This window comes from Theropithecus gelada, chromosome 2 (assembly GCF_003255815.1).
Source record: "Theropithecus gelada isolate Dixy chromosome 2, Tgel_1.0, whole genome shotgun sequence".
Taxonomy (NCBI): Eukaryota; Metazoa; Chordata; class Mammalia; order Primates; family Cercopithecidae; genus Theropithecus; species Theropithecus gelada.
The window spans coordinates 191,989,485-192,007,223 of record NC_037669.1 but is presented as its reverse complement, the minus strand read 5'-3'; the positions used below and the strand labels follow the sequence as shown (position 1 = coordinate 192,007,223).

The 17,739-nt window shown below is 49.6% G+C and overlaps 1 protein-coding gene and 1 pseudogene across 1 annotated transcript in view; one reads left to right on the top strand and one right to left on the bottom strand.

The window, feature by feature from the left end:
- The window catches only part of BDH1 (3-hydroxybutyrate dehydrogenase 1), a 47,366-nt gene extending 30,329 nt beyond the window's left edge, over window positions 1–17,037 (bottom strand). Inside the window, exons 1-2 of the mRNA XM_025375718.1 lie at window positions 16,856–17,037; window positions 6,702–6,824 (exon numbers count right to left, since the gene is read on the bottom strand). Coding sequence (XP_025231503.1) covers window positions 6,702–6,781 — 80 coding nt within the window. The 5' untranslated portion in view covers window positions 6,782–6,824; window positions 16,856–17,037. The remainder of the gene's footprint in view (window positions 1–6,701; window positions 6,825–16,855) is intronic.
- Window positions 16,563–17,315, top strand: LOC112619731 (annotated as a pseudogene).
- The last annotated feature ends 424 nt before the right edge of the window (window positions 17,316–17,739 follow it).

Below are 17,739 nucleotides of genomic sequence, written 5' to 3'. Positions count from 1 at the left end.
CGCTCGTGAATGACTCCATCCAAAGAGCATCACTGCTTTCCCACGACCCCCAGTGTGGCTCTGCAGAAAGAATGAGAAGCTGTCATTGAAACCGCCATTGCAAAAAACTGAGACAGTGAAAGAGAGCGGACCTAACCAGCTCCATCTTACTTCTAACCTCCAAGCTGTCCTTGTTCATTCCAAGCTAGCTGTGGGCTGAGCTAGCTTTGGGAGGAACTTAGTTTATAGTTTATAGTTTTATTTTTTTGAGATGGAGTTTCACTCTTGTCACCCAGGATAGAGTGCAGTAGTACGATCTTGGCTCGCTGCAACCTCCATCTCCTGGGTTCAAGCGATTCTCCTGCTTCAGCTTCCCAAGTAGTTGGGATTACAGGCACTTGCCACCACGCCCAGCTAATTTTTGTATTTTCAGTAGAGACGGGGTTTTGCCATGTTGGCCAGGCTGGTCTCGAATTCCTGACCTCAGGTGATCTGCCCACCTCAGCCTTCCAAAGTGTTGAGATTACAGGCGTGAGCCACTGCGCCCAGCCTATAGTTTACAGTTTAAAACAAAGATGGCAGCCCTTTCCCAAAACAAACCTCCTTCTTGCCTGGGGATTAGACTGTTTTTGTAGGACTAACAAATTAGGCACAAGATTAGAAATTATAAACTATAATTTACAGTCATGCAGCTGGAAGCTACAAGATTCTGACCCTCCCTAAACTGCTCCTAAGGTCAGTGCTTGAGATATTTTGCAGACCCTGCCCTTGATGGGTCAGCTGGCACCACCCGGATGGATAAACTGGCTCATCTGATCTTATGGCCCCGACCCAGGAACTGACTCAGCGCAAGAGGACAGCTCCAATTTCCCATGATTGCGTCTCCAGCCCAACCAATCAACTCTCTCTTGCTGGCCTTCTCCCACCCACCAAATTATCCTTAAAAACTCTCGATTTCTGAATGCTTGGAGAGACTGAGATGAGTAATAATAAAACTCTGGTCTCTTGCACAGCCGCCTCTGCGTGAATTACTCTTCGTCTATTGCAATTCCTCTGTCTTGATAAACCAGTTCTGTCTAGGCAGCGAGCAAGGTGAACCCATTGGGCAGTTACATCCCTAGTGGAACTAGATGATTTATTCCTGTCTCCTTAGGCCACCCCCTTAGAACTTTTTCTTTCTTTCTTTTTTTTTTTTTTAAGACAGTGTCTCATTCTTTCACCCAGACTGGAGGGCTGTGGTGCAACCTCAGTTCACTGCAACCTCCGCCTCCCGGGTTCAGTCGATTCTCGTGCCTCTGGCTCCCAAGTAGCTGGGATTATAGGCATGTGCCACCATGCCCTGTTAATATTTGTGTTTTTAGTAGAGACAGGGTTTCACCATGTTGGCCAGGCTGGTCTTGAACTCTTGGCCTCAAGTGATCCACCTGCCTTGGCCTCTCAAAGTGCTGGGATTACAGGTGTGAGCCACCATGCCCAACCCACCTGACATTTTTTAAAGTAACAAAAAGGTCGTGGCCGGGAGCAGTGGCTCACGGCCTGTTAAAAAGCAAACTCCCAGGCCCCTCCCATTGACACTCTGATTGTAGGAAGGGGCAGCCCCAGAAATCTGTGTGTGTCATTCACCTCAGGGGATTCCAGTACAAAAGGTCCTGGGTGAAGAAGTGGTTCATCTAGGTTCAGAGCAGTTGTTCTCTGGGCCCCTGTTTATCAGAATCACTTGGAAATGTGATCATGGTTGTGTGGTTATATTAATAAAACGAGCTCTTATCATTTAGAGATAAATACTAAAATATTTGCAAATGAAATACCGCGTCCAGGAATTGCTTCGAAAAAAATCTAGTATGGGGAGGGGGAGGAAAATGGAGACGCAGCTGAAACAAGATTGGTCATGTGCTGATAATTATGGAAACCCAGGTGATAGGTACTCCAGGGATTAATATACCGCTTTCCACTTTTGCATTTGTTTGAGATTCTCCATAGAATGATTTTTTTTTAATCACAGGGAAGTTCTTTAAAGTATTCTTTTGCCCAGCGTCACTCCTGACCCAGGGATGAGGCACAGATACTTTTCCCTCACTGTTCTCTAGGTGAGTCTAACCCACAACCAAAGTTCAATACCACTGCCCTACAGAAAAAGAAAAAAAAATAGGCCTATCCCCAGACGGTTCCCCTTTGAGCCTCTTGACTGCCAAAGCCCCAATATCCCTATGTGAACAGCTGGAGGCCACAGCCCAGCTGAGCTGTGACAGACACTGCTCTTTGCCTGCCAGCATCCATTCTTCTCATCTGCCTCACTAACCAACATTTGGATTCTGTCCGGGACAGCAGCGTGCCCAACTCTTTCCAGACCACCACCCACTTGGTGGTCACGTGACCTGCCTCTGGCCAATAGCGTGCAAGCAGAGGTCGACCATGATTGCTGAGTTTTGCTTTCCCGATGCAGGTGCGTTGCTTCTTCCTGCCTGGACTGAGGCTGGAGGTGGAGGACTATCACAGTATCCTGGGATCCTGAGCTGCCTTCAGAATAACACAGCAGAAAAAAACGAGGAGCCTGGGCTCCCCAAGGCCACAATGGCCCTGGACTTCTAGGGGTTCCTGCTACTCCTAGTGTGAAGCAATCCCACCAGATACACTGGTCTCCCAGGGCTAAGAATGCCCATGAGGCGTTAGGCCCAAAACCAGCACATAAAATACTGTGTATTTCCCTGGAGGGTCTCCTCTGCCCAGGAGGGTCCTGCAGTGACAGCAAGCTGCTGGCCAACCAAGCCACTAACACCAACAGTTACGCCGGTCTCGGTCTCCCGGGAGGCACAAGTTAAGCTCAAGATGGTCAGCACACTTTCTTTCTTTCTCTTTTTTTTTGGGACGGAGTTTTGCCCTTGTTGCCCAGGCTGGAGTATGATGGTGCGATCTCGGCTCACTGCAACCTCTTCCTCCCGGGTTCAGGCGATTCTCCTGCCTCAGCCTCCCGAGTAGCTGGGATTACAGGCATGTACAACCACACCCGGCTAATTCTGTATTTTTATTAGAGACGGGGTTTCTCTATATTTAACAGGTTGGTCTCGAATTCCCGACCTCAGGTGATTCACCTGCCTCAGCCTCCCAAAGTGCTGGGATTACAGGCGTGAGCCACCGTACCCTGCCAGTCAACACGCTTTCTGAAGGGAGAACCCAAAGGGGTGGCTGTGAGATTCAAAAGATGAGAGCTTCCTGATTTTTGCCCTAACCCAGGAACAGAATTAGAGAGGGAGGAAGAGGTGCAGTCTGGCACCTCCCCAAGGCCCTGTGGAAGAGCCTGCTGTCCCTCAGAGCCCTGGCCGTCCAGGCTGCATTTGAGAGTGCTCCCTATGCTGGCCAAGGCTTTCATTCTGGCTTCTCTATCTTACCAGTGTGTGTGCCTATACCTTTTATTGTCCCCATCAGGAATCAGCAACAATAACCAGTAACCCAGCTTTCCGCTGAGAGGAGCCATGAGTCCATTCGAATCTAACAAGACGGGGCTTAGGAGGAACACAGGTCAGTGGCACAGGTGCAGCTCGGGAGAAATATGGCCTCGCAGCAGCATCTGTGAAAAAAATTTAGCCTGTTTGACCATGAATCACACATGTGATGTGGCAGCCAAAAGAAGCCATGTGAGCCTGGGCTGGACAGGAAAGAAACAGGATAGGGGAGGCAAGAGCCCTTCTCTCCTCTGCCCGGGTCAGGCCACCCTGGGAGCATCATGCGCTGCACCTGGCCTGGGAGCTGAGCACTGGTGACCAAAGTCCAGGAGGCAGGTCCCAGATGTGAGGGTAAGGCACCTGCCCCAGGGATGCCAGAGTCTTCTGGCAAAGCTGGAAATCTGAGAAATCTGAAATCGGAGGGCCATGGGGAGCCAGTAAGCACAGCGGGTTGTCAGGTGTTGGGGTTGGGGGCCTTACCCAGCCACTCCTGGGAAGGTTTTCATCTGGACGGAGCCATGTGTACTGGGTGACGCCTACTCTGGGCATGTCAACAGTGGTGGTGTTTTGTTCAGGCACCACATCTTAAGAAGCAGCACAGGCAAAGTGCAGATCATTCAGGAGGCAGTCCTGGATGATAGTGGGCAAACCATGAGAGATAAACAAGGAAAAACCACATAGGGGGAAAAAGAGTAGGTGAGTGGGTGGGTACTGAGGGGGCACAGTGCCCTGGGGAGAAGGGAATAACTCGCTCAGTGTGAATGCAGGGGCAGACCCGAGAACAAGGAGTGGCATTAACAGGAGAAAAGATTTCTGCTCAATAAGGACTGCATGAAAGAGATGTCCAAACATAGGAGGCCTGCTGTGAGAGGTACTAACCTCTCCATCACTGGACATATTCAAACAGAGGCTATAAGGTCACTTGTTAAGGATGCTATCAGCAAGATTCACTCACAGGTGGAGACGAGTATGAGGCCCTTTCCAACTGAGATTCAAGCAAAATGATCAGGCCAAAGGTTTTCCCCACCACTGAGACGTCCTGTGGGATCCTAGGCATGGTAATTACCCACCATGCCAGCCTCCTTTTGCACCTGGGTCCCCCTCCACGCTGCCCACGCCTTCACCCTGTGACATTGACTCTACTCTGACTCAGCTCTGCGGCTGTCCACCCACCGCCCAGGCCAACCTAACCTAACCCCTCAACCTAACCAAGTTACTTCTCAGTCCATCCACAAGATTCCGAATTCCCTTTGACAACCTTTCTTTCCCCTCAAGTGAGCCAGGAGCTTGACTAATGCCTCACTTTCCTTAAATTTGAGAACAAAACCTTTGTAAAAGTATTTTAACTTCCTGTGGGATTATTTTCTCCTCTGTAAAAAACACACCAGAAATCTCTAAAAGCCATCATGGAGACAGATCTTGCCATTTTTATTAATCACTCACTGAAAAAACAATTGCAGCAAGTCACCTTCTTTCAAAAGCCCTTCAACAAAGCCAAGCTCCTTCCCTGCTCTGATGGCAGGGGCCTCCTGCCACCTGTGCCAGCGGAGTATTCTAAACTCTTCTCACGTGGGGTCCTCAGGTAGGTGGAGCCCCAACTCCAAGCCATGCCTCTGTATCTCTCAGAAATAAATTCAAGCAAATGCTGCTAAAAGCCGGGCCGGGCGCAGTGAATCCCAGCACTTTGGGAGGCCGAGGCAGGAGGATCACTTGAAGTCAGGAGTTCGAGACCAGCCTGGCCAATATGGCAAAACCCCGTCTCTACTAAAAATGCAAAAAATTATCTGGGCATGATGGCATATGCCTGTAGTCCCAGCTACTCGGGAGGCTGAGGCGGGAGAATTGCTTGAACCCGGAAGGGAGAGGTTGCTCTGAGCCAAGAGGTTGCCACATTTCCTGGGCAACAGAGGCTCAGTCTAAATGCATGTTCTTCTAAACATATTATTGGCCTAGAAAATATCAATGTTCTAGCTCCTGGGACTTTGAATTTAACCTAACCTTCAATTTCACTCCCCTCAAATATAACAGAAAGAAAAAGGCATTTCTTGTTTTTTCCTTGCTCAGACTGCAAAAGAGTCAACTGTGGCAGCAGAGCCCACTGAATGCCCTGGGAAAAGGCAATTCCAGAAGCTCTCAAAGAAGAACAGCTGCTTGTCTAATTTGTACTTACATAAAGCTGCCTCAAAATCACACACATGATTCAGTGAAGTCTTGGGACATTTCAGTTAACTGATTTCATGCATAAATTTTTAAAAGAACAGTTATCCAGGTGGCTAAAGTGATGAGCCACATAAAATAATGTACCTCCTGGCACGATGGGCTGAGAAAAGCACCACTTCACTGCCGCGGGCTTCTTGCCACACGAACCCAAACTGAGAGACATTGTACAACATAACCAGCCAGAGTGTCAAGGTCTTGAGCGAAAAAGACTGAGGACCTGTCCCCGGTAGGAAGAAACTAAAAACACATAACACTTCCGTGCCATGTGAGACGCGGGATTCGATCCTGGACCAGAAAAAGGTCCGTCAGCCGCTGTTTGGCGACACTGGAATGAGGTCTGCAGACTAGTTAATAGTATTCTATCAATGGTAATTTCCTGATTTTGATCATTGCAGTATGGTTTTGTAAGATGTTAACATTTAGGGAAGTTAGCTGAAGGGGATCCAGAAACCCTTTCCAACAATTTTTGCAACTTTTGTGTAAGTCTAAAGTTATTTCAAAATAAAAAGAGTTTTAAGAAATGGTTATGGCCGGGCACGGTGGCTCATGCCTGGAATCCTAGCACTTTGGGAGGCCGAGATGGGTGGATAGGAGGCCGAGGCGGGTGGATCACCTGAGGTCAGGAGTTCAAGACCAGCCTGGCCAACCTGATGAAACCCCATCTCTACTAAAAATATAAAAATTAGCTGGGCGTGGTGGCGGGCACCTGTAATCCCAGCTACTCAGGAGAATGAGTTGGGAGAATCACTTGAACCCAGGAGGCGGAGGTTGCAGTGAGCCAAGATAGCGCCATTACACTCCAGCCTGGCAACACAGTGAGACTCCGTCAAAAAAAAAAAAAAAAAAAAAAAAAAGCGGTTATGAAAGATATTCCTCTTTGCCCTGTGTGCCCTGGGAATATGTCTTCCTAGGACACCTCTGAGTTTCCTCTGCTGGGAGACATAGGTATTGAGAGACATCTTTGAGAATCAGGCCTCATTACTGCCTATGCCGTCCATGTGTGAAAAGCTCTGCTTGCCCAGAAAGTCACCCTCAAAGCCACCACCACTTCTAGTTGCTTACCTTGCTCCATTTTCTCTATCACAGGCACTTAGGGTTCCTGGGAGCCGTGACAGGGGTCTGGAGAGGCGGGTGGCCAGCATGGTAGCGACAGGTAGTAGAATGGCCCAGTTCCTCCCAGTGGTTCTGAAACACAAACGCACCCTCAGCGTTACTTTGTTGCCTTCGGGGCTTTAATCAGGAGTAGTCATGTTTCTTTCAGGTTGTGAAAGTCAAACTGGGCTGCATCTGTTCCACCCAGCTCCAGTCCTGGTACCAGGCAGTCTGCTCTGGGTCCTCTCTCAAGCTGCAGCCCCATGATAGAAAGAGTCAGGAGCCAGGGTGCCTGGAAGCCTGGGTTCTGGCTCTAGCTGTGCCACCAAACGCATTGGGCAACCCTGGGCAAGTCATCACCCATTCATAACGTGAGCAGGGTGGCCCCATCAGTGATCCTCAAACTCCCAACCGCTGGGAGACTCGGGGACCCAACCCCTCAGGGATTCTGACAACCGCTGGGAGACTCGGGGACCCACCCCCCAGGGATTCTGACTCAGTAAATCCTATTCCTCTAACCTGCTGAAACACCCACCTGTGGTGCCCACCTGCCCCTGCAGGCAGCTTGGCCCCATGCCACATAGCATCTGACTCAGCTGTCCACCTCTTTCCCCCATCCCAACAAACAAGGGGGCTCTGGCTCTGAGGCTGAATTAATCAGTAATTCATTATAGCACGGAGTTTGGAGCTGCCAAATAAGAGACTCTTGTAATTGACAGACACACACACACACACACACCCTCCGCGTCCCTCCCCATTTGAGGTTAAAGCAACCTTATTGCAACAAGAATCTCTTAGTAACACCTTAAGGCTACTGGGCGCCAGGACTCTTCAGCGTTATTGACTGCTGATCAGCACGGGCGTGCGTTGCCCTCTGATTCTGTTAACAGTGATTCCTCCAGGCCTAAGGGAAGGCAGGCGGCCTGCTGAATGGGTTCTAGCCTCTCCTCTGCCTACCTGGCTATAATCTGTCATACAGTTCCCGGGAACAAGGTACTGCCTGGGAGGCTCCTCCCCTGCCTGTTGACTGCTACCCCAAACCTGACTGACAGCCAGCCCCCTGGGCCCAGAGGTCAGCAGTGTTGACTAAGCAACCACTGCCATGCGCCCTGTTGGAGGGAGGTTTAATTTGTTTAATCCTCAGGAAAGGAAAGCAGGCAGGAATCTCTCTGGTGTTATCTTTCCAAAACTACAGTAAACTCTCGCTTGTACTCCTGCCCCTATTTGCCACACCCCATTCTCAGCACAGCAGCCCAGAAACCTATTTAACTCTAGTCAAGCTATGCGACTTACGTGTTTAAAGAACTTTCCATGCCCACTGGGGCTGGCCTCTCCCTCCCTGGAGGCCCCTAGCTCACCGGGCCACCCTCCTCTTTGTTCACTGTGCTGTAGCCAGCACTGACTCCGAGAGCTCCTCGCCTACGCTAGAGTGTTCCTGCCTCAGAGTCCTGGGTCCTCCTCTGCCCTCATCCTGGATGCTGAGTCCTCTGACTCCCTCACTAAAGTGGCTCCCATTCAACACACAGGTTGCTCTCTGTAAAATCACTCTCATAGCAGCTACCTTAATCCAAAATTACCTTGTTTATTTACTTTATCTTCCTCTACCAGATCATAAGTTCAGTGACACCAGGAACCCTGTCCACCTGGTTCACCACCAAATCCTCAGTGCCTAGAACAAGCTTGACGCAGAGGAGGCACTCTGAGGCCCTGGGGAGTGGATGGGAGCTGAGTGAGTTCCCGCAGGGCAGTCTGGGGGTGGAAAGTTGGCCTGTGGCCACAAAAGAAGTTTCCATGGAAAGTTCCTTGCAGAGAACAGCAGAATGGAGCCCAGACTGACTTTTTATAGTTTTATGGAAGGCACAGGCCCGTGCTGGCTAAAACTTTTTAATGAGGAAACCCCTCCTGCCATCAAAGTACTGACAGGCTGGCTGAGCACACACATCTCTACCTCCTCCCTCCAAGACCCAGGACCAGAGTCTGAGGTCACCATCACTGGAAGACTTCCCATCCAGTCATCTATAATTAAAGTCCTTTCCACCCCTTAGCTCAATGCCTGTGGCAGAAAATGCTTTAATATGATCTCCAAATAGACAGCTGCTTTCCATTTTGTTTTCCTTGAAGTCAGCAATATCTAAAAGTACTAAAGTCAAAATAGTTAAAAGTGCATAAAAGCTGAGTCCCTTGGACAATGCACTGTTCTCGATGTGGTCTGCTGCGTGCGTATTTCTGAAACATGCAGCTATTTCCACTGCAGGGCTCCCAGGACTGCAGGGTTGCTGTCTGCCACCTTCATGTTTTGTGCCAGGCCTTATTCTCTGTAAATAATAAGTTCTCCAACTTCACACACCATTCTCTTGCCTTTTAGTTTGGGAACAGAAATGGCTGTGGGAGGCGGATGCTCAGTCTCCTCAGCCTTGAAAGTCAGGTAATTAGTTGCCCGGAGGTGACTGAGCACAGGGGGCTTGACTCCCAGGCACCAAACTCATAAGATACTGTCACAAAATCAAAATGCTCACATAGCAACCTGGAATCTTGGAGACATTTTTCTATTGCTAGAAGCACTTGGGCCTTCTCTCAAGGGCCCTCTCCACTGTCAAGGTATAACTCATGGAAAGCACTCCTACTCCAGAAAAGAAGAAAACAGTGCGTGCGTCCTTGCCTCACTGCTGGGCTTGCTGTGCTCCATTCTGACATGACTATCTTGCAGAGGTCATGGCTGGGGCTTTCCTGTGAGGCAGCAGCAGGGGCTCCCCTCAAAGGGGCAGGCACTCCCAGTGCTAACATTCTCAACAGAGGCAGGGCGTCCGCAGCAAACAGGGTCACAGGAGGCAGGAAAGAGAACTCAGGTGTTTCTGGACATGAGGCCTACATGGGCCCTTGGCACTCCCAAGTGGGAGGGGAAGGTCCTGCCCCTGAGGAGGGCAAGCTGGGTTGAGGCAGGGTTTAGGCTCCAATGCAGAGAACCCACACTGAAGAGCTTCAGACCAGCCAGTTTCTGTGTCAGGTTCCCAAATCCTACAACTGGCAGCCTACCTAAACATGTTCTACTTGGCTGATTTGTTTGGCCAGCCTGATGTTTTAAAAAACAGTGTAACTAGGCAGCTAAGCTATGCTTGAACTCAATACAAATAGTTTGTACTTACTACGTTAAAACTATCCATGTCATCTTTGTTAATTGCCTGGACACTATGGGCATTTGAGTTTTGAGATTCCTGACCATATATATATATATATATATATATATATATATATATATATATATGCACTATAATCAAAGAATTGTATTTTTATATATATATGTATTTATATGATATATAAATATATATGTTTGGCCATTCCTCTTCTGAACAGTTCGTAGAGTCTTGCTTGAAAGTTCCAGCCCAGCTCAGCTATATGTGGGAGCTTCCTTGAGGTCATGCCAAAGGGAAACCTGACAAGTTTTCAAGCCCTCATTCAAAAAGACACCTAAGACTCCTCAGAGAAGCACCATTCTGAAACAAAAGTCAGAAATAATTACACAGGAACTCAAGTGATATAGTAGACAATGTTCTCACCACCACTGTATCATACACGCAGACGTGACACTCACATAGCTTGTTTCACAGGGGCCTTCAATAAAAGCCAAGGGTCTAACATTAGGCACACCCACTGCAGACACCTTGACTGTCCTGAGAGACATTCCAGGCACCAGATTAGGCTTGTTCTCCTCCGATAACACACCACAAATACAGTCTCTGCAGTGACTACCTTTCCAGGGTCTGTCCTGCTCACCTGATGCCCCTCCTCTCAGACCTGCCCCTCCCCCATAGGATTTGGCCTCTGCAGCTGCAGAGACCGCGCTTTGGTCATGGAGGACTGAGCCAGGAAGAGACATCAGACCTAAGGTGAACACATTGTTCTGTCCCCTGGCACCGTGAGAGAATGTGAACCATGCTCTGCGGTGCAGGGCCATGCCATGGGGTTGCTGGAGGATGGCAGCTATACTCCACTGGGCCCTGAAGCCACAAAGAGAGGGAGAAAGCCAATCCGCAGGGGGTGGGGGGGTAAGAGCCTCATGCAGAAGGCAGCAGGGGCGGAGGTGGAGGGAGGGAGAAAAGCAACAGCAGCAGCCGCCGCTGCCCTCCTGCCCCCCAGCTCTGGAAGCCGGGCTGTGCCTTTACAGTCTCTGTGTAATGTAAGTCAGCTGAAGGTTTCTGCTACTTGCCACCAAATCAATAGCAGCTAAAACACACTGAAGGCAGAACATTATTATCTGTAACTTTTTATTTTTGTGGGTACATCGTAGTTGCATATATTTATGGGCTACATGAGCTATTTTGATACAGGCATACAATCGCCTCAGGGAAAACGGGGTATCCACCCCCTCAAGCATTTATCCTTTGCGTTACAAACAATCCAATTATACTCTTTTAGTTATTTTTATATGTGTAATTAAATTAGTATTGACTGTAGTCACTCTGTTATGCTCACAAATACTAGTTCTTATTCATGCTTTTTAACTTTTTTGTACCCATTGACCATCTCATCTTCTCACAGACCCTCACTACCCGTCCTAGCCTCTGGTAACCATCATTCTACTATATCGCCATGAGTTTAACTGTTTTAATTTTTAGCTCCTACAAATAAGTGAGAACATGCAAAGCTTGTCTTTCTGTGCCTGGCTTATTTCACTTAACATAATGACCTCCAGTTCCATCCATATTGTTGTAAATGACAGGATCTCATTCTTTTTTGCTGGCTGAATAGTACTCCATTGTGTATAGGCACCACATTTGCTTTATCCATTTATCTGTTGATGGACAGTTAGGCTGCTTCCAAATCTTAGCTATTGTCAAAAGTGCTGGAACCAACATGGGAGTGCAGATATCTCTTCCATATACTGATTTCCTTCCTTTTGGGTATATACCTAGCAGTGGTACTGCTGGATCGTATAGTAGCTCTATTTTTCATTTTTGGAGGAACCTCCAAACTATTCTCTGTTGTGGTTGTACTAATTTACATTCCCACCAACAGCGTATGAGGTGTATTCATTTTGAGTTTGGACCTCTATTCTGAGAATGCCTCATTTATAATGACCTTATAATGACAACAGGAACATGTGCTTCCCCCATTCCACTCCTCTTCTGTCCTTCCCCAAGACATAGTGTTACCCGAGCTGTCAAAACTGCCATAATTACAACTGCCAGGTCAAGCGGGCACTCTATCGCTAGGAGAACAGGGCTTGCCTACCAAGTTAAAGGCTGGCCACCAAACGACAGAGTCTCGGACTCTGTTCTTGGTCTGTTCTCAGCACCATGACGAGCACTGATAGCTTTAAATACGATTCGCATGCCGCCAACTCCCAAAGGTTGACCTCCAACCCAACCTTCTCCCCTGAATTCAGACAACTGTGCATCCAACATCTCCACCTGAACGTTTACTAGGCATCTCAAAGGTAACCTGTCCAAAACTGGGCCTGTGCTATTATCCCGCAGACCTGTTCCTCTACATCTTCCAAAACTGGGCCTGTGCTATTATCCCGCAGACCTGTTCCTCTACATCTTCCTCATTCTTGACTCCTCTTTCCTGCACACTCCACAGCCCGGAGCTCAGCAAATCCTATCAATGCCACCTTCACAATATATCTAGGATCCTCCACTACCAGCCTAGTCTAAGCCTTCATCCCTTCTTGCCTGGATTATTGCAATAGGCTCCCAACTAGACGCCTGCTTCCACTGTAGTTCCTCCAGATTCCGCTCAACACAGCCTGCAGGATCGTGCAGAAACATAAATCCGATCATGTCACGCCTCACCAAACTCCTGCCAGAGCAAAAGCCAAAATCTAGAGTTCGCCTACAAGGCCCTCCATGTTCTGGGTCTCCATTGTCTCTCTGGCCTCATTCCTACCTTGTTCACTGTACTTTGGTCACAGTGGCTTTCTTGCTGTCTTTGGAATATGGCAAGCCAGCTCCTGCTTTAGGGCCTTTGTCCTTACTGTTCCCTTTACCCAGAACCCTCTTGCCCCAATATCCACAGTCCTTTACTAAAATGTTTACTAAGACATTCTCTGGCCACCCCGTCTATCTCACCCCAACCCTGACTATCTATCTGCCTTCTCTGCTTCCATTTTTTCCTCCTCCTTGGCACTTTATTACATTATAGCATTCTATATGTTATACATATTTATCTTGTTTGCTGTCATTCAGTCTCATTAGAATATAAGCTCTTTGAGAACAGGAATTTTGGTCTGTTTTGTTCACCATTGTACAACATGTACAACAGTGCCCTGCACACAACAGACACAACAGACAATATTTATTTATTGAGATGGAATCTTGTTCTGTCACCCAGGCTGGAGTGCAGGGCCACAATCTTGGCTCACTACAACCTCCACCTCTCGGGTTCAAGTGATCCTCCTGCCTCATCCTCCTGAGTAGCTGGGGTTACAAGCATGCACCACCATGCCTGGCTAATTTTTGTATTTTTAGTAGAGATGGAGTTTCACCATGTTGGCCAGGCTGGTCTCAAACTCCTAACCTCAAATGATCTGCCCACCTCAGCCTCCCAAAGTGCTGACATTACAGGTGTAAGCCACTATGTCTGGCCGGTACGTAATTAAATGAATTAAGAGAGTTTTGGCCGGGTGTGGTGGCTCACGCCTGTAATCCCAGCACTTTGGGAGGCCGGGGGGTGGGCGGAACACTAGGTCAAGAGATCAAGACCATCCTTGCCAACATAGTAAAACCCTGTCTCTATTAAAAATACAAAAATTAGCTGGGCGTGGTGGTGCGCACCTGTAGTCCCAGCTACTCAGGAGGCTGAGGCAAGAGAATTGCTTGAACCTGGGAGGCAGAGGTTGCAGTGAGCCGAGATCACGCCACTGCACTACAGCCTGTCAACAGAGTGAGACTGTGTCTCAAAAAAAAAAAAAAAAAAAAGTTTTAAGAAGAGGAGTGCCATTATCAGACTTACATTTTTAAAAAGATAACTCTCATTGGGTTAATAAGTTGAAAATGGACTAGAGCAGAAGCAGGGAGACCAGTTAGGATCTGTGGCAGTAATCCAGGGCCACCATGTATAGTCATGCAGGTTGTATATTGCACAACTCCAGTGAGATGTGAAAACGTGTTCCTTAGAAATGTACAAAAAGGCTGCCAGCCCCGGTGAAAACCATGGAAGTGATTAGAATTGGTAAGTCTGGTTTTATATTGAAGGTAGAGTCCACTACCATTTACCAACAGATTGAGGGCAGGATATGAAAGAAGGAAGAATCAAAGCCATTTCCAAGATATTTGGTGTAGGTGTAAAAAATGACAGTAGTGCAAGTGATTAAGGAGGCTTTCTATTCACAAGTGCTTACTGCATTTCAAACCCGAGTACACAAGCTGAGCCCCGGAGTCCTCACCTGGCTCCTCCAAACCATATCTCCAACTATACTTTCCTCCTGTACTCATTAAACCATTTGCTACACCATCCCTCAACAAGCCCTGTACTTTCCAATTTCCGGGCCTTGCTCATCTGACCAAGTCCCAGCTGGTTCAAATAACTCTCCCAAGCTACCTTTCCTAATCCCCTAATTCAAAAATCTTTCGCCCAATCTCCTCCCTTCTGTGCCTTGTAACAGCACCTACCTAGCCAGGGTCGTATTCGAGGGATTTCTGTTTATAAACATTCACAAGCCCCCATCCTACCACCAATCCCCACGGGGACTGTGAGCGCCCTACAGACAGGACCCGCATGATGAATCACTCTCTCCTTGCTCATCCGAATATCTACTGTGTGGTCCCTAACAGGAAGCAGAGGCTCTGTAAATGTGTATTGGGTGAATACGAAAGCTTCACAAATTTCAAGGGTCAGCTTCCTTGCCGGCCAGGGATATATACGCCCTCTGCAGAGCCCGGCTCCAACGCCTCTTGTAGAAAGAAGGACATTCACCAGGACATCTGCAGCGTCACAAAGGATCCTGGCAGCGCGAGGCCTGCAGGCGGCCCTCCATAAAGAAATATGTGCTTCTCAGCAAAAGAAACTACCATCAGAGTGAACAGGCAACCTACAGAATGGAAGAAAATTTTTGCCATCTACTCATCTGACAAAGGGCTAATATCCAGAACCTACAAAGAACTCAAACAAATTTACAAGAAAAAAACAAACAACCCCATCAAAAAGTGGGCAAAGGATATGAACAGACATTTCTCAAAAGAAGACATTCATACAGCCAACAGACACATGAAAAAATGCTCATCATCACTGGCCATCAGAGAAATGCAAATCAAAACCACAATGAGATACCATCTCACACCAGTTAGAATGGCAATCATTAAAAAGTCAGGAAACAACAGGTGCTGGAGAGGATGTGGAGAAATAGGAACGCTTTTACACTGTTGGTGGGATTGTAAACTAGTTCAACCATTATGGAAAACAGTATGGCGATTCCTCAAGGATCTAGAACTAGATGTACCATATGACCCAGCCGTCCCATTACTGGGGATATACCCAAAGGATTATAAATTATGCTGCTATAAAGACACATGCACACGTATGTTTATTGCAGCACTATTCACAATAGCAAAGACTTGGAATCAACCCAAATGTCCATCAGTGACAGATTGGATTAAGAAAATGTGGCACATATACACCATGGAATACTATGCAGCCATAAAAAAGGATGAGTTCGTGTCCTTTGTAGGGACATGGATGCAGCTGGAAACCATCATTCTTAGCAAACTATCACAAGAACTGAAAACCAAACACTTCATGTTCTCACTCATAGGTGGGAACTGAACAATGAGATCACTTGGACTCAGGAAGGGGAACATCACACACCGGGGCCTATCATGGGGAGCGGGGAGGGGGGAGGGATTGCATTGGGAGTTATACCTGATGTAAATGACGAGTTGATGGGTGCAGCACACCAACATGGCACAAGTATACATATGTAACAAACCTGCACGTTATGCACATGTACCCTACAACTTAAAGTATAATAATAATAAATAAATTTAAAAAAAAAAAAAAGAAGAAATATGTGCTTCTGCAACTCCTCAAAGTAGGAACTGCAGGGTGACTCTGCATCAGCTGACTACAGGCAGATTTCCAGGCTGGCTGGCTGGGGAAAAAAACCGCGGAGTTCGTCGCTGCGCGCAGCACCAAACCCTTCCCCAGAAGGGCGCAGCCTGGAGGCCGCAGGACGCACGCCCAAGGCGCCGGGGCCGCTCGGGACCGATTCGAGCGCTCACACCCACAGAGTATCTATCCGGCGCGCTCCAGCACGGAAGCAGAGCGCGAGAACGCTCGAGACCGCGGCGCAGCCAATCCCAGAGCCGCGCTCCCCAACGCCCGGCCGGAGGGCGGAGAGCGAGGGGGCTCGGCCAGGGCCGCGCTTCCCATTGGTTGAGGCGGCACCGCCCAGACAAAGCCCCCTAGTCCTCGTGCGACAGGCCAGCCTGGGCTCCTGCCCTGGCCAGTCCCGTGCCCACCACCACTCTGGCATCCCCAGCCTGCCCCCGCGGCTCCTCCTCCTTCCCGGCCCCGTGGCCTGCCTGCTGTCCAGCAATCTTCCCAAGGGCGCTGTGGCGCGGAGGGAGCACTCCCCGAACCCCGGGAACAGAGCCTCGCGGAGGACGCAGGAGGAGGAGGAGGGACGCGGACAGGACCTGGAGATTCGGTCCGGAAGGAGACAGGGCCTAGAGCCCGGGCTAGAAGGCAGGACACCTGGCTTCGGTCTGGCCTCGGCCTTGGACTACGACGTGACCTTGAGAGGACGGTTCCTTCCCTTCGTGAGGCCTGGGTCCCCTTCAGTAAGATGCGCCGGCAGGAAACTCTGAGTCATTTCACCTGGGAGCTGCAGGGCCGCGTGTTTGAACCAGGGCCTCCTCCTGCCTGGCACATTATTCCGAATAATAAATGCCAGATCATACTGCTGGAACCGCCGACCGAGAAGCCGAGAGGGAGGCGAGTGAGGACACCCTGAGGTCTGGGCGAGATCGGTCCGTCCTTCTCTTACCCCGCTGCGGCCGCAGGGCTCGCCCCTTCCCCACCCGTACCCCGGCTTCCGGGCTAAAGGAACACGTGAGGCCGAACCAAACCGAGTAGAGGGCGCCAGGGCATCCCGCCCGAGCTGCGGAGACGCGGACCCCTCCTCTTACCCAAAACCAAATGGGCAGGGGGCTCCGCTGCAGAGGGCTCGCCGAGGCGCTCGCCTTCACCCGGCGCCGCGCAGGTGCCCGCGCTCCTGCCGGGAGAGCAGAGTGGGGGCGCTGCCGCAGGCTCTCTCTGGAAGCCCCTCCACCAGCACTGCTGTGGCCTGCGGCCTCCGCCACCGGGACGCGCCTACACGCTAAGCGCGCGCTGGGGCTACGCTGGGCGGGGCCCACGGCGGCGTGGCTGGGGGGGGCCGCCGAGCCTCCTCCTCCGCCCTGGGCGCCGGGCGTGGCCTTCCTCACGCCCAAGGTGCCAGGCGCCCGGTGCGGCCGTCTCGCCCCTAAGCCGGGCGCCAGATCCCCCGCCGCCTTCTCGCTCCCCGACAGCCGGGCCGGGGCAGGGGTCAGGGAGGTGGAGCCAGGTGCGGAAAGGGTTTCAGCCTCGGGAGCTGAGGCCGGGAGGTGAAGGCGTCGCTCCCCGAAGTGAGGAAAACGCCAGTGAGGAAGAGGCTCTTTCCAGGTCCTGTGCGTGTTTCTGTCTTTAGAGCTCACTAGGGTTGGTTGGTTTTTAAATTTCTTTTGATCAGATGAAGTTTATTTAAAGGCTGGGGGCGGTGGCTCACGCCTGTAATCCTAGCACTTTGGGAGGCCGAGGCAGGTGGATCACTTGAGGTCAGGAGTTCGAGACCAGCCTGGCCAACATGGTGGAACCCCGTCTCTACTAAAAATACAAAAAAATTAGCTGGATGTTTTGGCGGGCACCTGGTTTTCTGTGCCCATTTCACAGATAGACTCAAGCTTGGATTTGCTCCAGTGACGGCGTTTCAGAACATTAGGCATACAGTACCACAGGGTTAAAAATAAATCACTATACTGAAATTACAGCTTGA